The sequence below is a fragment of the Crocodylus porosus genome, unplaced genomic scaffold (genome assembly GCF_001723895.1).
Source record: "Crocodylus porosus isolate Cpor-Errol unplaced genomic scaffold, CroPor_comp1, whole genome shotgun sequence".
Taxonomy (NCBI): Eukaryota; Metazoa; Chordata; order Crocodylia; family Crocodylidae; genus Crocodylus; species Crocodylus porosus.
The window spans coordinates 139,105,515-139,130,582 of record NW_017728886.1 but is presented as its reverse complement, the minus strand read 5'-3'; the positions used below and the strand labels follow the sequence as shown (position 1 = coordinate 139,130,582).

Sequence of the window (25,068 nt, the reverse complement as noted above, 5' to 3'; positions counted from 1 at the left end):
ATCTACAAAGCTCACAGTTAATGAACTGTTATCCCATACTTTTCACATGACATGCTCTGAGATTAAGTACAAGTGTGATCAAGTTCTCAGAAAATAAGAATATTAACTTTCTATAAAATGCCTGTCTACATGTGAACGCTAAAAATATGTACTATTCACATCTAATAAGTAGTTTTGCCAAAATGCCCATTGACTTGCTGTCTACTGCATCATGCACAGAAGCATACAAATATACTCCATAAAATAACACAGTTGCGAATAATTTACAAATTTTCATCAAGGCTTCCCATCACATAGGCAGCTCCACAACAGTTACTTAATTCTGCCCATGGTAAATGAGAAATAGCCTGTGTGATAAACGAAGCTACATCTACAACATATGAAGGAGTAAGCAAAAACAAAACAACCCCCCACCCCAAATCCCTAAAACCCAAAATGTTTATTCCCTCATAAAGACAAAATATGTGAGGGCTCTGACAAATGCCTTAATAATAATTTAGCTCTTTCCATTTTGGGTTCGGAGTTGAGAGGCCTATGAAAAAATATCATACAGACCAAGCACAGCGATAGGAAACCAGGAGTTACGAAGTTAACAGATGATATTTTCAGAAGTACCAAAGTTCTACTTTCAAAATTGACTCTGGCACATAAAAGTCTAAGTGTTATTGACTTTAAATGAGAAACAGACTCCCAAGTGCCTAACCCACTTCTGAGAATGGGATGCAGGCACTTTTGAAAAATATTAGACTGGTTCTTTTTCAAGGTCAGTTGAAGATCATTTTCAAATCTGAGAACATAAAAATAAGCACCAACATAAGACTTACTATTATTCAGTGTATTGTGTCAGCATCCAGAGGCCACTCTCCAGATCTGAGGTCCCTTTTCTTGGACACTGTAGAAACAAACTAAGAGAAAGCATCTCTTCCCCAAACATTTACAGATTAAATGAAGGGTGGGAAAAGAAATGGCAGCAAAGAGATCTCAGGGTCACTCAGAAGAGTTTTGATGGGCTCCCTGTGTAGGGTCCTGTACCTACTCAATAAGTGGTTTGATTTTTTTAATGCTATCAGCAGTTACAGTCACTGGAATGACATATGGAGCATTAGAAATGTTAGACCCAAAGGCTGTTGAAGATGAAGCAGCACATGAAATACCTAAAAATAAAGATAGAACAAGTTACTGGAATGTTTTCAACATTAAATGATGCTACTGCCATCTGGTTTCCAAAACTAACTATTTTGTTTTGTGAGTGTGTGAGAGAGAGAGAGAAAGGGAGAGAGAGAATACCTCACTGTGAGTGGTATAATATCACAAAGCACATGACTACAATAAGCCTGGATCTGTTGTATTTTACGTGCTTTGAGCTCTGGATTCTACTTTCAAATTAGAGTTCTTTGTTATCTTTCCTGCAAGCAAAGTCTATATTATCTAACCACAACACCAGCCAGTAGCTTTCATGAATTATATATTACATTAATGTAAATGTTAGTTTACCAGTAATATCTTAATTTACCTCAGTCTCATAGAGAAATACTATTTTCCACCTTAATGTGTAAAGAAACAAACTTTATCATCACACGCACAAAGGAGTCTCTTCAGTCAACTAAAATGCCTTGAAATCAAATGAATGTAAGGCCAATCTGGACTCCTAATATCACTGTACACTTGCATTGGTGAGTTAGGGACTGAGCAGATTTCTGATCACAATTTCTGGTATACTCTCCTGGCTAAAGTTGAGCCCATTGCAGAATTATTTATTTGAAATACAGTAAAAACTAGATGACCAAGGGGAGCAGGCAGGGGACAGTGCTCCCAGTGCATGGAAGCTAAGCAGAGAGAGCGGGAGAGGAAACTCCAGCATGAGAAGTAGATGGGATACACCTGAGACTCTTCCTTGACCGTATTTATGGGATGGGGGAGCAGCTGCCTGCCTCACTCCAGACTAGGGTGACCCCGGTCTCTGGAAAGCATAGAAACCTTTTCCCCTTCTCCACTCCTCCTGGTCCTCCAGGTGAAGTTAAACCAATGGAAAGTATACAGATGCTCAGTCTCCCAAGAGAACCTTTCCTGGGAGCAATTTAACCCTGGTTTTCCCTAGGTCATTTTTCTCCTGGTGTGGCCATTTTTGCTCCAGAAAAAAAAAAAAAGCTTGAATCTCCTCATGCACTTGTTTTCTACTGGGAGAACAGCAATTATCCCAGTGGAACTGAATGTCTGTTCATGGCCAGGATACAGTGTGTGCTTTTTGTTTCTCAATATGTACAGAATACTGAACAAAAATGACAGAGAACGATTTATAACTCATGGTTAAATTGTTGCAATGATAGATCACTTTATACTGCACCCGTTTTATCATGATGAATGTAAAATAGGCCTAGCAATGCAAAGAAAATCTGGGTTTTTTTAATTGTCTCAGCACTGCCATTACTTGTTTGCCATTATTGTTGAAGTGGTTCCTAATGGGGAGGAAGATAGCAGTCTTCTGAGAGTAAACACTCAGAGGTGTGTACACATACCAATCAAGTACAAATACATCTCTCTCTCTTTTCACTGTTTTCCAGCTTTTTATCCCCTGCATAATGCACTTAAAAATTCTCATGCAGGGCATCAGATGCACTGCTCCATAACAATTATTACGAAAGAAAAACTTAAGTTACTGTAGCACAGTACTGAACAGCAGGAGTGCTAGAGGCTTTATTCAGCCTTAGCCTTTCTTTCCCAGTTCAATATCAGAGCAATATTTTACAACTTGAATATTTTACAACTCCATATGCATTATGTTCAGCAGCAAAATACTTTACTTCACATACAATTTCAGAGAGATTAAAGCTGAGGTAGTTGAAGCACATTACATCTGTGTGGGACGATGGTCACGGACATGTACAAAGTCCTTCCAGGACCCCAGGATTTCAACAAGTACAATCAAGGGCGATTTCATCATAGAGAAGAAAGCTTTCAATAAACTAAACAAAAGAAAAACATGTGCCAAGGGAAAAAGAAAAAAAAAAAAGAGTGAGGGAGAGAGAATTATGTCCTTTTACTTCTACAAAATACATTTTCTTACAGGAACAAGTGGAAATCAGAGGAAAGTGCCAGTATATGCTATTAAGCAGACAGAAGAATTTTTTTTTTTTTTTTTTTTTTGGGAGGAAAAGACAGCTGCTTTTGTAACAAGTAGATTTACCCTGTGCAGTGGTTACTTACGTGTACATGTGGTTCCTGGTGCATCACCTCTGGCCTCATTAGCAGAAATCACTGCAACCATCCACTCTGACCAGAACAGGAAAAAGTCAATGGGTAGCCAGAGCAGAGAAAATGCAAAACTCATTTAATTTTAGGGTAAATTTATATAAAATCAAGAGCTTACCCAATCATATGGAAAACTCCTTTTGTAATGCAAGTAAAATAAAGTTGGCCTCAAAAACTATGCCAAGATGCCTAAAACTAGTTAACTGCATGAAAATTATTAATTATGAAACTAATAGATGGAATGAAAAGATGACAGAACATAAGAAATATGAAACATTTAATATTATATAAGTGTATAATAATAAATGCACACACATAACTTTAGATGTCATTTATCATAAAAAGTATCATTCTGTCATATTTTTGCATTCTTTTCCTTTCCTTTTATATGCATCTTCAGCACTTGCTAAACAAAACTTTTTGAAAATCTCTCTCCCGTTTCCCTTTCTAGTCTACTTTACTTGTTCCATTATTTCAGGCTCTTGCTCTTTGATTGGCTTTTTAGGTTTCTTTTTTGTTCCTATCCATGTTTTCCCCTTTTTTAGTATTATTTTTAGGGAGCTTGCTCACTTATTTGCTTACATGTTGATATTTTCCTTCTTACAGCATTTCTTCCCTCAGCAGTCACAAATCCTGTGCCATACCACATGGATTTAGTGTCATAGTTGGGCGGGGGGCAAGAGTGAGTGGGGTGACTGCCATGGGTGCTGAACCAAGGGGGCACCAACAGGTCCTGCCCAACTAAGGTGGGGCATGGGACAAAGCCATGAGCAGCTCACTTGGGTGGGCGGAAGCTCCTGCTACTGCGTGCACTCCTGGGCAAGCATGAAGGGGGCATGCGCCCCCCAGATCTGTGCATGGGGCAAGGGCAGGCTGCTGCTGCAGGCTTAGCCGCAGGCACCAAACTTCCTTGCCATGGTTTTACATGGATTCACCCATATAAAACATTCCAGTTAAATTGGGTTCAGTCATTTGACGCCAGTACTCTTACCTGCCACGGCAGGGGGTCGGACTAGATGATCTGCTCAGGTCCCTTCCAACCCAACCAACTATGAAACTATGAAACTATGAAAAAAGAGTTTGAAGCTAGGCATTTTTCAAGCAGTAGATGCTCTCTTTGCCTTTCACAGATCCCATGGCTCTAATGTTCAAACACAGGCAGTATCTACAACTTATCTGTCTCTTCTAGCAGAATTTGTCAGAAGAACACCCTTCTTCAGGCTGAAGAGAATTCAAAGCTTGTAACAAGTCTCCCAGGTAGAAAAGAAACTTGACTTTGGACAGGGGATGGAGAGGTTGGAAGTTTTATTTTCCCCATGGGTAACTCAGTCTTTTTGTGAGAGAGCTGCTTTTTAATAAGATGATTAGACAGGCTTCATCCCTGGAAGTGTCCCATGACACCGGGTCACATCCAAGGATGAAACCTGTCTAATCAACCTATCAGAGAGCAGCTCTCTCACAAAAAGGCTCTGAGTTACCTGGGGCAGGGGAACTTCCAGCCTCTCCATCCCCAGTGCAAAATTAAATTTCTTTTATACCTGGGAGACCTTTTACAAGTTTGGAATTCTTCTCAGCCCAAAGAAGGGTGTTGGAACTCGAAAGCTTGCAGAGAAATATTTTTTTTTTGTTAGTATTTAGTAGGCCTAATAAAAGATACTGTCTATAATTTTTGGAGCAACATAGTTACAACATATATCCCTGAAATATGGGAGTGTATATACTGCAGCTTGGCTGCAGACACTTTACTCTACTAGCACTATTGGGCTGCAGCTGCCTGACTCTACTACTTAGTTACTACTAGAATAAAGGGAAATTCTGCAACTGCACAGTAGTTTTGAGTGTGAATTCAGAGATTTGCTGACAAAACTGGAATTCTTTTAACGAAATTTTGTAGAGTAGAGTTGGCCCAAAATTAAAATTTCTGAGGGCCATGTCAAAACTTGATCCCACCCTCCTATTCTCTGAATGGAAACCACTGGGATGATGGTGACATACCTGTTGTGATGGGATACAACTGAAGAATTCTATTTGCTGCTGAACCCTCTGGGCCGTGGTTGTTAAGAAGCAGTGTTTCTGCTTTAGTCCTTCAGGTACAGATCTTGTGTCTGCTACCATTCATGTGCATATTGGCTGCCAAGAACATCCAATTAATGGCTAAAGTCCCTAGTGTTGCTCTTCCCAACCTTCTCAAATTTGCATTTTTATAGGAGCTCTGATTTTCCAGTTTAAACCCTTCATAGGAAGTATGTTTTTGAAAATTACGGGTCAACAACAAATTCACTCCAAAATAAACCTTATTTGGTCTGTTTCATTTTGTTGGTCTGTTTCAACTCGTGCTCAAGTCTTTCAACCAAAGACAAAGTCCCTTCTGCCTAAAATTCACTGCAGATAGTTTTCTGATGAACTAGCCCCGAGGCTGAAAAGTAGCAACCTCTTCAGTAGAGCTCATCATAAAAATTAGTACATATTCCTGTACATTTTTAATAGGAAAATAGTATTTTATCAAAATCAAGACTTTCTAAGGGAAAGTGTCAATGTTGACATTTATTTGGGAAGAAAGGAAATAAAACATTTTGGTACCACGACTATATATAATTTCTCAGAGAAAAATGGGAGATTTGTCAGTGTTATAACCTAAGATGGTATTCTCATTGTTAGAAGCACCCTGAACTGAGCATAAGCTGTTTAGAACGGATTCACTTTCAGCATTTACTATGTGTTTTGGAGTTATTGACTTGTCAAAAGTAACAATGAAGGTTACTAGAAGATGGCATTCCCAAATGGAAGTGGACATATAAAAGCAAATTTTGATGATGCATGCTAACTAAAGGAGCCAAATTAGGAAAGAAGGATTGGTACTTATATTCATGTCCTCTGTGTTTCTAAACTAGTAGCTGGGATATAGTAACATAGCAGTGAGCGCACAATATATATTTCAATTCTGTCCCTTTCACCCCCAACTACAGTGCACTAGAGTATCTGATACTGAAATCAGACTTATCTTGAGCGCAACAGATTTTAAAACTAATTCAGAAAAGTGCTCAAATTTGAAATGTTTTTCCAGGTCTAGTCCTATGGCATTCTGAAACCATTTATAGTGAAGCCAGTTTTGGTAGGACTCCAGCAGGATGACACCTATCACTCTCATTTCCTTCCCACTCAATTAAGTGGCCCCCTACTTTCCTTCCCTTTCCCCACTTCCCCTGGGCCATGCCCATCATTTTCTAGTCTTTCCCATAGCCTTTATCACCTTCATCTCACCTCAGTACACACATATATAGTCCACACAACTGTAGCTCACAAGATTTATTTCCTTCCAAATTCATTATTGTGTTTCACACATATTCCCCTAATTAATCACTTTTCTACTAGTCCTGTATTCCAATATCCATCTTTACAGTAAACTCCCAGTCCCTAGATTTACTGTCTTTTGCTTTAGTCAGTAATTTTACCCCCTAAAGAAAGGGTTAAAAAGGGAACAGTAATCTTCTACAGGCCTCTCCTCAGTACTTAAAAGTTCCTGGCTGATGTGACCTTATTTATGTCCAAAGTAACAGCCATGGAAGTGCCCCATATTGTCTCTATCTCAACACAGCACTGGACAAGGGTTTGAACTAGGCCTGTACGAAGCAGCTAGTATTCACTTCAGATTCAGATTTGGCCAATTCAGGGGACAGTGATTTGATTCAGCTCTGCCCGGCAGAAGTGCAGGGCTTTTTTTCTTTTTTCTTTTTTTTTAAAGAGCCAGGACCCTAAGGCCAGATGGGGCTTCCATTGACAGGACTCGGAGAGTGGGAGGAGGGTGGGGGTTTGTAGAAGAGTCCCCCATGCAGCGTGGAGCAGTGGGCAGCATCAGTGATCACCCCCTTGCCTGACAGCAGCCAGAGAGTGTGGGATTTTGGTTTTGTTTTTTAAAGAGTCACGATGCTTGGGCTGGACGGGGCAGCCATTGATGGGGTTGGGAGAGCAGGTGGGGCTCGGAGGGTGTTCTGGGGGGCTGGGGGATCAGGCAGGGGATGGGGCCTGGCGGAGGTCTCCCTATGGTCCCCTCCCCCCCTCCCCCTACCACTCCCCATTCCTTACTTACTGGTACGGAGCCTGGGTCCAGCTCCCTATGGCAGTGAGCAGGGACTGCCTAAATCACCCAATCTCTGAATCTTTCTTCAAATCTCCCCTGAATTGATCTGGGGGCTTCAAATTGATTCAGACCTTTTTATTGGTCTCCTTATTCAATTCAGATTCAGAGATTCGGCTGCCAAATCAGGTCAAATCTCCTCCAAATTGAATCAGACCTGAAGCTTTGCACAGCCATAGTTTGAATCACTCCATGTATTACTGGCTTCCACTGGTATAACCAAGGATACAAGTCTTTCAGTGACAGAAACATAGTAGAAGCTGTGTAAACCACTGCCTTTTTTCCATTTAGTTTGATTGACTCTTACAATAAATAACAACTTCTGCTAACAGAGGTGCTGTAGTCCACCCACTTGCCTTCTTAAGCCGGTACTGTTATAATTTACTTTTTCTAATTACATGACTAGTTCACTAGAATGCAGGAACTGATGACTTGCATTCATTTTGTGAAACAGTTGCTCAAGTCTTTCTACCAAAAATAAAATCCCTCCTGCCTAAAATTCAACTCAAAGAAAATATGTTTCATTACTCTGTCATAAACCACATGGGAACCCTATTCTTTGTCACACCCACTTCAAGGCTCTGATATTGACCTACACCAGTGGTGCTTAACCTTTTGGCTCTGTGGGCTGGATGAGTGGGTAAGGGCTGGTCCATGAGCTGGTTCTCTAGCATGGTCAATGCCTGTAACTGGGCCCTGTGCATCTGTCACTGCTCCCCTGCTGACAAATTTTCAGACCAAAGGGGACTGGCAGGCCAGATAACATAGCTCTACAGGCCAGATTAGGTCCTCAAGCTAGGGGTTAAGCACTGTTGATCTATAGATCCTACTGGAATTTGGTTACAGTTACTTCTACAACCTCCTTCAGATGACATGGTTTGGTATGCTATGATTAATGATATTAACCCCTCAAGAAAGATAATGGATAAAGCCTCCTAAACAGCCCTCAACTCTGGAATATGTTCTGTGAAAATAATAATTTTTAAGCTGTTTACCAAAACTGTCTCCAAACAGGCAGAACAGTTAAACAAGGTAAACATATGGTCACAGTTTATGACAGCAAGTTAACCCCATCTAGATTTGACAACTTGTTCCTAGTAAAAAGGTTTCCTGCCATTCCTCCTGAGCTCCTAGATGCTACTATGACTAGCAGCACAGGAATGTGTACTGAACAAAGACCTGGAATTTATATTTTACATAGGAGGTGGAGAAAGTGCAGTTAAAATACTATTTTTTAAACTTTATCTCCTGTGGAGACCGATGCTTTATTGTATTAGTGCTTCTTTGTGGCAGAATCTATGGAAGAATAACTGTTGACTTTGTAGACAACCTAAGCAGCATCCTTGTTAGGTATAATACCTACCTTCTTTCTTGACTATTGTAATGTCTGTCCTTAAATGTTTCTTTCCTTTGCAGTATTTTCTCAGTTCCCCTTGGTGAGCAGAAAAACTTTGACATATTAAGCAGGGAAATAGAAACCTGCAGCATCAGTGGTCAAAAATCCTCCTTAGTTTTAACTGATTTTGACATTAAAAAACCCAGCAAGTTGTAATTTTATACCATAGAGAGAAATATTTCTCATCATCTGCTCTACCACCACTGAAACCTAACCACTATGTGTTATTGCCAGGTCATAGGGCAGGCAGGTTTACATTTGAAAGGATACAATAGTGGCTTACGTGGTGATATCTTTGCAACCTTGGGGGAAAAATAATTCTTCTGGGTCATCAGCCTTGCTTGATATATTTGGAAAACCCTTGAGGATATAACACCTCTACTACATCAATCTCTGATAATGTGGACAATCATTTTCACAGTAACTTGTCAAGCCTGGTGCCTGACTGAAAGTTACTTTAAAGTAGTTGATCTAGAACATGAAGAAAACAACAAAAGTAAATTGTTTGGGTGTTGTTAAGCTTTCAGTGAATGTTGTATGCCAACACTTTTTGGGTATCCCAAGTAGAAAAAATAGCCAAAGAGCTTTTCCTTCATGACCACATCTGCACTTGGACAGGTTGTTGTTTTTTTTTTTTTCCTTTTCTTTTACCTTTTTACTTCTTAATTTTGTCTTCACTACATTGATTCACTCCATATTCCATTACCAAATGAACTTTGTAGTCCCGGAGACTATTTAGAAACTTCAATTAATGCAAAACATCAGCGCCCCTTAGCAGTGCTTCTTACAGGGAGTATTTCATACTTGGGCTTCACAAGCTTCTAATTCTAAATCTAGATCCAGTGAATTGCCTTTGATTATATAACACTCTATGATACAATTGTATGTCTCATAGATGATCCTGTCATTTTGACTACCTGGGAAAATTCTTCATGCTGAAAAATGGAGTTTTTGATTGATAAAATGTCTATCACATTCTAGACTGGGCAGTTTTGGTCTACAAAAAATCAAGACATTTAATTTTGATTTAAAAGTAATTATTAAAGAGGGAAAAGCTCCTGAAAATGAAATAAAACATTTATTACAGGTGAATTAAACATTCTTCAGCCTGAAATGTTAAGTTTTTTCCAAGTTACTAAAATACTTGAAATCGAGTGAGGTGCTCCATTTGATAGCTGAGGCAGAGAACAGCCAACATATGAAGCCTTAGTCTATATCTTACTTAGTATTTCTTTTTTCCTTGAATAGTAGGTTAAGGAATATGTTTGTATTTTAATGATGTGTGATTTGGTTTTCATATTATTCCAGTTTTGCATGAAGGAAGGAAGTTTTTTATTTTTGTTGGTAACATGTAACAATGGAATAGTCTGATGTTCATAGTTTATGGTATTATTTTTATTGTGCATGGGATAATCTAATATCTTGTTCTTTATTCTCAAGAGAAGAATAAAGTACTTATATATGTATATACGTGTATACATATATATGGGCCATAATCATTAATTAACTCATTTTATATGATGGATTGTTTGTTTTGTACCTTTGTAGGTACTTCTGTTATCCAGGTGACAGCAACAGATGCTGATGATGCAAACTATGGAAACAGTGCCAAAGTTGTGTACAGTATCCTCCAGGGACAACCATATTTCTCTGTGGATCCAGAGACAGGTCAGCAACACTTCTTGCCCTAGCTTAATAGCTGGAGAAATAGGACAGTCCACTATTTGTTTCCAGTTTTTTTTTTTAACTTAAATTACTCATCTATTGTTAAAATCTGACCAAAACCAAGAATACACACAGGCATCCATTAAGCTTTAATCAGAACTCACCATCTTTAAAAACCAATAATATAATATGACAGATAACTGCAACAATCTTTTCTCAAAGAATTGCTAAAAAATATACATTTTCACCAAGAAGATAGCTGAGCCGCTGGCACAACTGCAACCATTTCCAGAATGCTAGGTCCAACTCAATGTTTACAGTTCAAGGAAGATGTTGATAAGCTGGAGAGGATTCAGAGAAGTGTCTCAAGAATAAATACACATTGAGAAAACATACTTTATAGGAAAGACTATGACTGCCATTTGTTTAACTTGTTAAAGAAAAGGTTAAGAGGTGGCTTGGTCTCTGTCTACAAGTACCCAAAAGGAAAACATATAAAATGGGGAGCTCTCCAATCTCTCAGACAAACCTATAACAATTTCTGATGGCTGCAAATTGGAAGCCAGACAAAGTCACATAAGAAATAAGGCAAATAAAACAAAGCAAAGCAAAAACAAAAGACCTGCAAGGTTAATTAATCATTACAACAACATGCAAAGGGTTATGGTGGTTTTTTCGTGGTGGGTTTTAACTCAGGCTTAGATAATTTTCTAAAAGGAACTACTCCAGTTTAACCCCTGGAGCTATTACACATGAAGCAGGAATTAATTCATGGAATTCATACAACCTCTGATATCTAGGAGGTCAAAGTGGTCTCTTCTGGCCGTAAAAATCTATAGCTCTGTTAAAATTAGAAAAAGTAAATCCAGGACATCACCAACGTCTGCCCTGTTAATGAAAATGTGCCACAATACAGAGATCATCCCAAAGCTGGAGGTTGCAGAGCTCTGGCCTTATCAAAATAATAGTGAGGCTAGCTGAAAAGCTTTTGTTAATGCAGCATATGTAACTTTTGTCATCAAAAGGATAAAGTGATTTAGCATATTTCAAATACTGAATTATACCATTGCCATTTTTCACTCTGTGAATATATGTCAATGTACTTTGAAAAGTATTTGGTTGCTTAGGAGTAACAATGGTGTTGTATATTTTATATAAATCTATTTTAAACATACAGGAATTAAAGTTAATGTATGTGCATTTTCCTCTCTCCCTCCACCCTCTCTTTTTTATTCTTCTCTTCCAGGCATAATCAAAACTGCTTTGCCAGACATGAGCAGAGAAAACAGGGAGCAGTACCAAGTGGTAATCCAGGCCAAGGACATGGGAGGCCAAATGGGAGGATTATCAGGAACCACCACAGTGAACATCACATTGACTGATGTCAACGACAATCCACCTCGATTCCCCCAGAGTATGAAGTGTCTTATAGTTCTAACGTGTCCTCCCTCCCCGACCCCCCATCCCCCAAAAGCTTCTTTAGTCAGTTGCTTGACCATTATCATCTGGGATATTTGTCATAGGTAGTGATGCACTCCTGGGGCTGTTTATGTTACAGCTCTCTGACAGTACATGAGAATCCACTTATTTTAAAAAGGTGTTCAAGAAGAATGAACCTCCCATGCTCAGAAATAATTTCAGCAGTATCAATAATTCATGTTAACTGCAGTGCTATGTTTGCAACACTAGAGTAAATTAATTAAAAAACAGCAGATAACGGGTGAGATTTTCAGAAGAGTCCATTATCCAATTCATTTAAGAATATGGATGAGAATTCAGATTTTCTAAAGAGCTGACCTTCACATTGGGGACTTACTGATTATTTTGGAAACCTGACCACTTGTTCCAGATGCCTGCAATCTAGCCCCAAGTCCTGTTGCTTAATACTGGAATTTAGTAATCTGACCCATATTTTATATGATTAAGTTTTCAAAAAAATTCTTTGACTTAAAATTGGTAAACAAGGAACAGATGGATGGTACAAGGGATATGCGATGCAAGGCAGTCTCTTTTATCTTAGGCCACTAGTTTAAATCTGATCTTAAGCTGATTAGTGATCTGAAGTTGTTGGAAGTCTGATAGCTGCTTGGTATTCACTCTCTCGATATATTTAAAAAAAAATCACAGTCTCAGTTTGGTACCCACTGGAAAAATGTTCACATTATTAAATTAGTATTGCCATTGGCACAAACTGAAGTGCTTGCTGGCACTCTTATCAGACACACTGAAGACTGAACAAACATCAAGGCTAATGTAGGGAGCACCTGTCTGGATTTATGAAACTTGTAAGGCATGTGAATGTCATGCCAATGAGTGCAACCAGAACGACACAATCAGTCTGTCTGTTGTATTTTAGAAAACAAATCTTTTGAAGTTTCAAACGGTTTCTCTCTATTTACAAGAACAAACCAGTTTATTTGAAAATAAATAAAATGTTGAGAACATTGGTTTCCAAAACAAGAAAGAATGTGAAATATAAAGAAAATAATACATTTAAAATAATAAAATAATCTTGCTTATTAAGAGCCATTTCATGGGGTAGCCTCAGGGCAATGATTACTAAAAGCAGAACACTTCCATTCATGTTCTTTAGAAAGTACTGCTTACATATCAGTAGCATAGCATGGTATAATATTTAAACAGACTGGAGTTGTTGAACCCAAAGGCAGAGTAGAGATCATTGTTTTGTATTATAAAACAGACCACTGAGTCGCTGTCTCATGATAGAGGATATACAGACTTCTAACGTAACTCTGAGATCTGAAGTCTTTACACCCATATTCCTTCTGGTGCTCTTTCAAGATTCTTTCAAGATTTGTCCACTGAAATGAATGTAAATCCTTAGGATGACTTCAGTGAGCTTTGGGTTGGGTCACTAGAGTGAAATTCATAACAGGGTAGAGAGGCACTATGCCCTCCCTATACTACCTAAACCTCACCAAAACACTTCACATGGGAAATGGAAGGCTTTCTGTGGGCTATATGCAGTAGTGTTATTTTTCCTTTCCTGATGATCACTTCCTCTTTTTGTCTTTTTCCCCATGATGGTTATTTTTTTATCTCCTGGGAAATTTTAAAATCTCTCATAAAGTCATACCTCTTCTAAGGTCTTCTCTAAAAGACAGTTAATCTTTATCTCTTTATGCAAGGCAGCAGTTACAGCTAATAGTTTGATCCAACGTGAAAGGGGAGGTGTGAAAAAGCAACAAATGGAGAGCAAACTCAGTAAGAAACCTGTGTGAATTAGACTACAAGAGGAAGGGCAGGTGTGTGTGTGTGTATGACAGACACACACCCACACAGAGCCACACACATAGAGGTATAGTGGCCCCACACAGCTAAAACACCAAGGCTGAATTCTGTTTGAGTGACAGGAAAGATATTTAATTATACCAAACCATAACTAAAAACAGAAACTTTTGCAACTGAATTGTGCACTAAAACAAAGTAGCTGTGTCACATGCCAACACTGATCTCACCTTAATTATAGAATAAACTTTCAGAAGCTAACATGACCCAAGGGAGGTGTTTCTCTTTAATCTTTATACGTTTACTGTAAAGAAAAAATCTATCATGATTAAATTTCTTTTTAGAGGATTTCTGGCTCAGTTGCCAAAGCCAGAAGTTTGAATAAGTCTTCAGAACTGATAGTTAGATATCATTAGGCCTAACTTCCAAACTGTTTTCAGCCTGTTGTAAAGGAAATGTGTGTCATTTACAGTTGACTTGATCACAGCTAACCAGCCTACCACAAAGTCTTCAGCTATAGGTTTGAGTTCATAATGGAACATACTATTTGACAAACTTTTTTCCTTCATTTTTCACAAATCTATATAGGTAAAGAAAAGATACTTTCAGTAGGCTAATTCGTGACAAAACATGGGATAGAAACTCATTTACTATGCATAGTCTTGCTATGATCATTGTGCTTGCAGAAATTTAGGAACTGGCTCCTAAAGAAAACAGAAAGGCCATGGAAATACATCATTGGGGAAAGTAGGTTTGACCCTGCTAGGCTGATATGCAATTCCTCAGCTAACAAAACTAGTTGAGTTAGGATTGCACTTTCTTTAGACATAGTCCAAAATCAAGTGCATCTTGGGAGGGCATACCTTTATAAGATTCCCTTGGTAAGGGCTATTTTTCAAATGTTCCAGCTTGGCCAAGAGTTACTATTAAGTGAACTGTTCAAACACAATAAATAACATTTTTTGCAGCAGCTTCTGAAAACACTATTCCTCACACTTTCTTGTATCTAATAACCACTTGCCAATATTATTTTAGAAGTATTTTAACTCTGTAGGTCATTAATTGAAATCCAGACTACATTGCCTGTTGTGATTGGTCAAGAGAGGCATATGGTCAAATTACTCTATAGGACCATAACTTTAAAATTAAGTGGGGCAGGGGGGTATTTTTTTTTAAACAAATGCTGACAGAAAATTAAATTCTGATTAATTTTTATATGCAAATATATAAGGTTATGATTCCTTTGTCATCCACATACAGGCTGGAAAAACCTGATTACAACAGTATTAACCAAAGTCAAACATAAAAGGACACAACAAGTATAACCAAAGTAAATTAATACAAAGACCTGAACATATTTCTTTTAATTTCACTGAACGCCATCATGAATCCACTTATAACAGGTTTCAAAGGCTGCTTGGAATTGATTTGTAGTATATGTTACTAATAAAGTCTTAATAAAAGTACCTCTATACAAAATGCAATTGTAATTCTCAAAGATAATTTCAAAACAGAAGGTTTTGTCTATGGTTTCTTCTCAAGATGCAGTCATTTTTCAGAACTCTTGTGTATAGTAAAAACTAAACAGAGAACAAAAGAAAAGAAAAGAAAAGAGAAAAAATAAAAAGGGAAAAAAAGAAAAAAAGATTATTTAATTATAGGTAGTGGAAACACAAAACTAAGTGGGAAAATACTGTCATTAAATAATTAGATTAGCAGTTAGTGCCATATTATGATACTCGAAATGTGAGGAAAATAGGAGTATTAAAAAGTGCATAACAAGTACTTCACTAAATGCCTTTAAAGTATTACCTTGTAAAAAAACAACTTTTGACAGCTTGACAGTCAACTCTGAACTCTGTTTCAAAGCTTACTCATGGTTACTAAGAGCGTTCTCTTAAAGTGTTTTGACTTTGAAGGCAACTTGAAAAAAATCCAGAGAAAAGAAAGGACTGTTATTATTTAGAGAGATGAAACACCAAGGAAAAAAAAAGTTTGATTTGATTTTTCCAGGCACGTACCAATTCAGCTCTCCTGAGTCTGCACCGCTTGGGACTCCTCTTGGAAGAATAAAAGCCAATGACCCCGATGTGGGTGAAAATGCTGAGATTGAGTACAGCATCTCTAATGGGGATGGATCAGATGTGTTTGATATCATCACTGACAAGGACACACAGGAAGGGATTATAACTGTCAAAAAGGTTTATTTTTCCTCCCTCTCTCTTATTATACTTAGCACTCCAGGTGTTACAGTTATTTTTTCCTTTTCTAGGGGAAGGGGAGGGGAAGGTCTCACAAGGGGGTCAGCTGCCAAGAAGTTACTGTACAAGTTTTGTTCTCTTTCTTCAGCAGGTGTCTGTTATTCCTAGCCCTCAGCGAAAAATTTCTAACATGCCTCTTCACATAAAGCAATATTTGTCATGACTGCAGTCTGTCAAATGCAAACACACTCTCACACAACAGTTTGAATTAGGGCCACAAAATCCTGGAGGGGGTTCAACTTGTAGCAAGCTTCTTCAGCTGAACTCTGCAAGGTGACTCACAAGAGTCGGTAGTGAACACAACATTGCAAGTTTGCCTGAAGGTTTAAGTTTGATGGACTTATGCGACTAAAAGGAACCCCATGCAGATAGCTCATTCTTCTGAAGTGTGCTTGTGCCTCCACAGAGGAATCTTAGCTACAGATGTGCGAAAGATCCAAGTCAAACCTCTAACTCTCAAAATCTGCCTTGGTTTCAATCAAACCTTAGGCTATCTTGGTTGTTAACAGGTGTCCTAAGGTGAAAGAGAGAAATAAATTGAATTTACAAACCATCACCGATTCTAAAGAATCTTGACTTGTCCATCAAACTGACTGAAGACTATTTTTATATTATCTGAGCACCAGTTTTTAAGACTAACAGCTTTTTTTGAGTTTGATGCTGCCTTTCTGGGGTACATCAAATGGGACTCAAGCGATAACTCCAAATACATTCATTCCCCTTAACTCTCTAATGAACACATAAACCCTTGTGTCAAATCCAAACCTTGCACATGGATACATAATTGCATGCAGACATAAATCCTAATACTTTGATCTTGATGGCACATGAAACTATGTAAACTGTTTCCGATTTAAGGCAGGGAAGGGGGAAAGCCTTGCTAGACCAATTTTGAAAAGAATTTTCTTTTTTAAAAAGACAAAGATTACAGTTTCATTAAAATCATTTATTAAAAAATACAACATAAAATGTAAAAATATATATACCAATTCATCAGCTGCGCCTAAATCCAGGGAAATGTTTCTGAAAACATAGTGACTTTTCCCTCCCCTTCCTCCCCCACCCCACTCATGTTTCAAAAGCATTTAATATGAAGGTTACCTAGACTTCACTTTCTACATTTCTTCTATATCTTTCATTTTTTCATCCCAAAAGAAATACTTTAAATTTACCCTCTTTTTCAGGGCAATTACAAATATGATGCACATATTTTTGTCATCAGATGAATTGAGAATTGTTGCCTCATTCCAGAGTAAGCCAAAGCTCAGCATCTCCAATTAACAGGAAATTTCAGTATTTCAAGATTTGCTTTTATTTTAATTCAAGTGTTTTTTGGATCCCCTGACAGCTGCTGACTGAAACAGACATCCTTTCTAGTTTCAGTGCTGTTTTCAGAAGGCCACTTTAAGTTCACATTGACTAGAGATCTCAGACCTGTGGTACCAGAAAAAGCCCTGCCACAGAATATAATCAGCTTTATACTCCTGTAGTTAATGAACTGAATGCTTGTCTATAGACACAGTTGGTCTCACAGACATAAATTCTGGTCTCTAAAAACTCCTATCCCTATTAATTTTTAGTTTGTGAAGTGTAAATGCATTTCTCTTTATGTGATGCCTATTTTATATTTTATTTTATTAACTTGCTCCCTAGCAGTTGGATTTTGAAAACAAGATGCTTTACACCTTAAGAGTGGAGGCAGCCAATAGTCATCCTGACCCACGCTTTTTGCAGTTGGGACCATTCAAGGATACAGCCCTGGTCAAAATTTCTGTGGAAGACATAGATGAACCACCAGTGTTCAGCAGAGCCTCCTATTTAATTGAAGTAGACGAAGATGCCAAGGAGGGAAGCATTATTGGGCAAGTGATAGCTCAAGATCCAGACACCACAAAGAATTCAATAAAGTAAGTATCGGTCTCTAAAGAAGGTAAATACTAGTTTCATCTTGGTGTGAAAATGTGATAAGTATACAGCAGAGGGTCTGATTCTAAGCAGTGATTAACAGCTTTAGCTCCCAAAGAGTCCCACAGAAGTTTAGGAGCAACTTTTGCAGCATTAGGCTCATAGTGGCTAAGTGGAAATAATTAAGCAGACAAATATCTACAGAGAACCAGTGATGCCTAATACAACTAAAAATTCCTATATAAGTTCTGAATGAAAGATTACAGGTATCAGATAAAAGGAAATACATATGGATGATAAAAATAAGTAATCATTACCTTACAACACTCTTAGTCCAGCCACATTTAGGATAATGCTTTCATACCACATTTCCAAAAAATGAATTCATGCAAAATTCTGAAGACAGTATATTTCCATTGGATGAATGTCCCTTCCTATAGGTTGATGACACAGCTTTCTGCAGTATACCTTGCAACAGGCCCAATGAGAAAATTACTCCCTAGAGATATACTATGTTCTACAGCTTAAATATTTAATTATCAACATTTGTACAGTATATTAAATAAGAAACTACTGTGAGAAAGTCATAACAATTAGAGGTAAATGTTCAGTGATGTGCATTTGCTGTAATGGTTAGCCATCTGCTATTATTATCTAGGCTGACATGAAAGCACTGAACATTAGTACATTAGTGTATTCTCCATGCAAGTCATTATAAAACTCAAATCCTTCAGCTATATGTCTGAATGAAGATGAAAGTAACTCAAACAGACCTATTTACTCCAAGTGCTATTTTCTCTATAACTGGACATTTTTAAAGAAATTGCATATACAACATTCCAATAAATCAGAAGGTCCATATAAGTTACACTTCTTTTTTAAATCAAAGATAAATAAAGAAATGCAAATGTGCTTTAATACTAATTTTTTGATGCTGTTTCAGTTCTCTAAATTAAAAATTAAGACACTACAAATATTTTCTAGTGATTTTAACCAGGGACACATCAAAGATATTTAGAGGGTGAATGTTCAGCTGTTTCTGAAACTCAGGTCCCTTTATAGTATCTCAAGTTCAGTGCCCATGACACAAGAGGCACCCATGTTTGCTTAGGTAGTTCCTTCTGAATTAACTGGCTGTTATTCCAGTGTTGTTTTATATATCTCTAAGGTAAAATATATTTTGAGTAATTATTCATATTAATTAGCTATCAGTAAGGACTTACTACACTTCTGTCCTGTCACTGGTCTTAAATAACTTCACCTGAATACTTGCAGTATTCTGCACTAATTATTCCCTACAATAATTACAGGGAAGCTTTGGTGATAAAGTACTACAGACATTAAGGTAATAACTTAAAGCAGAATGGAAAAACATTGAAGAGTGACAAGGAATCAAAGCTGAAAATATAATAAGGATGATGATATACAAACAAACTATATCCCTACAGATATTCTGTGGATCGACACACTGACCTTGACAGAATATTCAATATCCACTCAGGAAATGGATCCATATTCATCTCAAAGTCACTAGACCGGGAGGAAACTCCATGGCACAACATCACCGTTATAGCAACTGAAATTAGTAAGTTGGAAATACCTTAAAAAAGGTTGCAACCCAAAATGTTGCAATTCTATAATATAGTACATGTTTTAACTGTTTTACAAGATTTGCCTCTATTGCTTTCTCAGTTTTACAATCAAACAAATCAGTATACTATTGAACTAGAACACTCAGAGATATTTTTTAAGAAAAAAAGATTACTATGGTTTACTTTCTCTTGCCTACAGACAAAATGAAAGAATTATAGCCTTAAGTCCATTACAGCTATGCAGAGCAGCCATAAAGCCCATATGATTGGTTCCCATGGAATCTTCTTCCATAGATTGATCCAGAGACAGCATTTCACACTACACCACTCCCTCAGCCCCTGTACAGGGAGAATTGCTGGAAAAAAGTGGAGCAGCATTCAAATACCCCCCAAAAGTCTTAATAAGTTTTTGAGACCGGGGCAAAAATTGCCTTCAGGAGACAAATTCAGAACCCCCTGCTTTGCACAGAATGAAGGTATGGCACATCTTTCTCCTCCAGGCAGGCTAAAGAAAGTGATTCTGTGTCTTTCAACTGATACCTTTATTGCTTCATTGAGCCTTATTAGGTTTACATAGATACAGCCATTTTCATTTTTTTCCAGTGCACCATAGAGAGCACTGAGATATTAGTGATGGGCTCTATAAGCCCATTTTTCCTCCTCCTCCCTAGCAGCTTTGGGAAGCCATAAAGCTTGCCATTGTGCTAGATAGATACAGCACAAGCCCTGCATTCAGAGATACGCATATATTTTTTCCCCCGATAAGCAGGGAATTTTCTCTAAACACTGTCCCAGTTCTTGACATTTGCTCTGCAAACCTTTTTTCATTTGCTATAGCTCAGACTATGAGGTTACTTCTGATACATATCAATGACAAAAGTGTCAAAGGCAAACTTCTTGCGTTTGTAATTAGAAAGAGCTTTGAATTAACCCAGGCAATTTCTCTGTCCCCTGCACCTTAACATAGGCTATTAAGCACTGCTCTGAGCAACACAGAAAGTAGGCATTAACACTTGAGATGAATTCATAGGTAACTTTGAGAATCAGTTTAGTCTCAGATGGTTTTATCATTTTTTTTCATTTAAAATAATGCAACCTGTTTCAAATAAACACAGCCTTAAAATATATTCAATATACATCCATAGAAAGTTGAATATCATTATGCCTTTAAAATTACAGATATGATACCCACATTTTTGTCTTTAGATGAACTGAGAATTGTTGTCTCGTTCCAGATAATCCTAAGCAAAGCAGCCAAATATCTGTTTTCATCAGGATTTTAGACATAAATGACCATGCACCAGAATTTGCCAAATACTATGAAACATTTGTTTGTGAAAATGCAAAGGCAGGACAGGTAAATGTATGTTTACTCTACTAGAAAAATGTATATTTGATTTTACATTTCGCTTTGTTTGTTCATTTCTTAGGTTACTCAGAAGTTTGTCACAAATATTTCAGCGTATGCAAGGATGAAAAATCTTAAATCTTAACTCCTACTGAATTCAGCAAACCTTTGCATGGACAAGGAAGCCAGGATTTGGCCCTAGTAGTATAAAATCCAAAGTGTCTTATTTATTGGAAGGGACTCAATTAGCCAAATATCGCAGACCATTTTATTCAGTAAATCACATATAAAGCACTACATTACAATGGTTAGATAATTTCTTTTCCTTTTGGGTATTTATATAAATCTCTGTGACATAATGATGATTTGAAATATGTAAAATAATGTTGAAAGCCTGCACATTTTTGTCCTGGCTAGAATAAAGAAACAGAGTTTTATAAAAAAAGAAAATAAAAAAAGAACTATTTCCATTTTTCAACACTCAGTTGAGCTTTAGTTTGGCTTTAGGCTGAGTTTAGGCAAAGGTCAGGAGCCAAATTTCACCTCTCTTGAATATCCTTATGATGCAATGGAACCCCCACATATTTTAATGTAAGATTTACAAAAACAGCAACTTGATATTTTGAAGAAAAGGGAGAAGTTCTAGATCTACACACAGCAGTCAGATACATAATGGGTTGGCAACCTACAGCCCATGGGACAGATCTGGCCTGTGAACATTTTACTAAAGGCGCACTAATTCCTAGTGATCTACTCCAGTCTACATAGTGCTAATGGAATACCAATCACCTCTGGATGCTCCATCCATCTTCTTCCACCTGTGTGGAAGGCTGTTCTTCCTTACTGCAGTCTATAGTCAACTTCACTGAAGTGGCCAGAAAGGACCAGTAGCCCATAGTGTTGAACAGGTCACAAGCTGCAGCCCACACCTATAAAAAATTGCCAGTCCCTGGAATCATCTATCATTTCTATTAGTCATTTATAATGAAGTCAATTAAACTGACATACAGTAACAACATTGCTAAATTAAATGAAAAAATGCAGCAAATTACAGTAAATCAGTAAATGAACACATGAAGACACAAGCCTAACAGTTTAATTTTTCACCTAAAAATAACCTACATTAACCATTAGAAAACAGTGGATGCATCTACATGTCTTATTGAGGTGATGTGATAAATTCCAACACAGTCCATGATGGAACTATCTACTCTTGGGCACAGTGTCTGCATGCATGCCCAAAACTGCAGCAGTTTGAGCCAGGTGAGAAGTCCCAGGCTAGCAGAAGACCGGGGGGTGGGGGGGGGCGGGGAGTCAGCCTCAGGCTGTGGGTCAGCAGCAGTTGACAGGGAGGCTGGCTGGGTCATGAGGGTGCTGCAGTGCAGGGCTAGATGGCAGGCAGCCTCCACACATAGAACACATGCCCCAGCCAGCCCCTGTCACCATCTACACATGAGTTTTGGCAGAGTAAATTACTCCTTGGTAGGATAGTATGGTCCCTGACTATCTTACAGATAATTTACTGCACTCTAATACCAGCACACTTGCAGACTGTGATGCTTTACTGTTGAGTAGGGCTGTACAAAACTTCATCTACTGCTTTGTTTCAAAGTTGTTTCAATGCATTTTGAGCTCGAAACAGATAAATTGAAACAAAACAAAGGCCTTTGAAACAGCTTTGAAACAAAACAAGAGCACTCAAAACATTTCAAAAGTTTTGAAACATTCTGAATTTCAAAGCTAGGCTTACTGGCTTCGGTGCTGGTCCCAACTGGCAGCACCCACCTCCTGTCATCTGGCAGGCAGATCAGGAGTTCCCCATACCCATGGGAGGGCTGTGGGCCCTCGACCTACATGCAAGATGACAGACTGGTGCTGGGTACAGCCTGCACCCCAGCACTGGCCCCAGGCAGCAGCACCCAGCAGGCAGATTGGGAGTGTGCACTCCTGGGAGGACTCTGGAACAGCTCTCACAGCCCTCCCAGGGGTACAGGTGGTCCCTGATCTGTCTGCTGGCTGGCAGGAGCTGGATACTGCCACCTGGGGCCAGCGGAGCCCAGGGCAGACCAGCTTGTGTGGGGACCTGCTGCCCTGATCCTGGGGTCCCTGCACCAGCTGATCTACCCCAGGCCTCCCACCTGGAGCTGGCTCTGGTAGGGCCTGGGGCAGATAAGCTCATGCGGGGACACTCCCTCCCCTGGGATGGGGGCGGTGGGTCCCCAAATGAGCTGATCTGCCCCGGCCCCATACTGGAGCCAGATCCAGGTGGGTGCAAGGCCTGGGCCAGATCATCAGCTGGTGTGGGGACCCTCCCCCACCCTGGGTTGACAGGTCCCCACATGAGCTGATCTGCCCTGGCTCTGTACCAGAGATGGTTCCAGGAGGGTGCAGAGCTTGGGGCAGATCAACTGGTGTGGGGACCCTCCCCCACCCAAGGTGATCTGCCTCGGCCCTGCTGGCCCAGGTGGCATCACCCCTTTCCTGTCAGCCAGAACGCAGACTGGGGACCCACTGACACCCCTGGGAAGGCTGCTATTTGGCCATAGACACAGCTTTAAATGTTTTTTCTACATACCTCAGGGTACCAGGCACAACTTGTGAATGCTGCGATGGTGGGATGGATGGAGCATCCCATAAGAGCACAGGGTGAGGGCGGGGTATGTGCTTGGCAGTGGACCCAGAAGTGAACTGGAGGCACTTCTGGTCCACTTCTAGGTCCAGCACCAAGCGTGCTGGCACTCCACCCATGCTCCTGTAGGATGCTCCATCCACCCTAAGATCACAGCATTCACAAGCCACCTGGTACCTTAAGGTATGTAGAAAAAAAACATTTAAAGCTCTGTCTATGTCCAAAACATTGAATCTCCCCAAATCGATTTGGAGCATTCCAGTTTGATTCACAGAGATTAAAGGGTTCCGCCGAATCAAATGAGCAACTGAAGCCCTAACAGATATATGCATAGATCTATATATATCTATAGATGGAGCTAAGATAAGATAATATCCGTAAAAGATTCATACAACTCTCCTTCTACATATAGATATAAATATGTAGCGGGTACAGAGAGAGACAGAGTGTGTGCATAAGACCACAAGAAGAATAGTGACAAAATGATGCTATATCCTTTCTTGCCATTCAGGGGCTCCCTAACATTAGAACATAGAAAGAGTTCATCTTGTAATTTGAGGAGATGGCATCTTTTTCCTGACATTATTCAGCATTTCCTCCTTACTGGGAAAGGACAGATACAAGGCATATTTATCATTGATAATTATTGCTCATAAAAAGCTATAACTAACTTATGTGAAAGTGTCTACAGGCTTACTGCAGCAGCCTGCAGAAAAATGCTCTCAGAAGCCCAGTGTTGAAAACTGATATCAATTTAAGATGAGAATTAGGAGTTGGGGAAGGATTTCTCACACTTCTGATGGAGTTTAACCCCCTTGTGGATTGTGTTAAATTATTATTCTAAAGAATCAACAGTTTTCCTTTAATAATTAACCTTCATATAGGGTAAATATTTTAGAAAAAATAGTCCTAGGTAAGGAGGTGCCTCCAAATTCTTTTAGAGAGGTCTTTACCACACCTGTCTATCTTTGATCTATACCATTAAGATACCCAGAACTAGACAGTGCCTTTAACACCTGGCACAAAATAAATAAGGAGTCACTTCAGGAAAAGCATAGTGAAAGAGTCTCTTTGTGGTCTCTCTCCATGGCAGTCCAGCAAGGTCCAATTACATTCTTCCCCTCAGTGTAGTTTCTCTGCATTGGACCACAGATTAAGGAAAGAAAATTTTGTTTAAATATTTTCAGTTCTGGGATTTGCTTGAAAAAGCTGCTTGACCCCTACCAAAAATGGGAATTTACCCAATAACACCCCATAGAAAATGTGAACTGGGTGTCTAGGGAAAGAGAGAGAGTAAACGTAGTTATGAATTTTTCAAATATGAGTTTATTCATAGGTCACCTAAACAGAAAATAATGTTTTCTCAATAACTCTCATCTGCTTGAAATTACTCTTGATTTAGTAAAAGTCACTTGAAATAACTTTCCCCTCATAAATCATATGCCGTCTTCCTCTGGTGATCATAACTTAAAGTATAGAACTACTTTAAAAGCATGGAGGCAGTGCTACAAGTTTTAAATTGCCAAATATACCCAAAACATTACACCCTAGATTTAACAGTAAGATTACCATGCCTGATCACTTTAATTTTGGCATAGACTATAAACGGCCTCAATCTGTTTATTCACAATTTTAGGGC

General features: G+C 38.7%; 1 protein-coding gene across 2 annotated transcripts in view; it reads left to right on the top strand.

Annotated features, from left to right (window-relative positions):
* The window catches only part of CDH9 (cadherin 9), a 141,254-nt gene that overhangs the window by 105,538 nt on the left and 10,648 nt on the right, over positions 1-25,068 (top strand). For both annotated transcript variants that reach the window (XM_019542005.1, XM_019542011.1), the window contains 6 exons: positions 10,329-10,448; positions 11,692-11,859; positions 15,708-15,895; positions 17,609-17,862; positions 19,309-19,445; positions 20,688-20,809. In XM_019542005.1, coding sequence (XP_019397550.1) covers positions 10,329-10,448; positions 11,692-11,859; positions 15,708-15,895; positions 17,609-17,862; positions 19,309-19,445; positions 20,688-20,809 — 989 coding nt within the window. The remainder of the gene's footprint in view (positions 1-10,328; positions 10,449-11,691; positions 11,860-15,707; positions 15,896-17,608; positions 17,863-19,308; positions 19,446-20,687; positions 20,810-25,068) is intronic.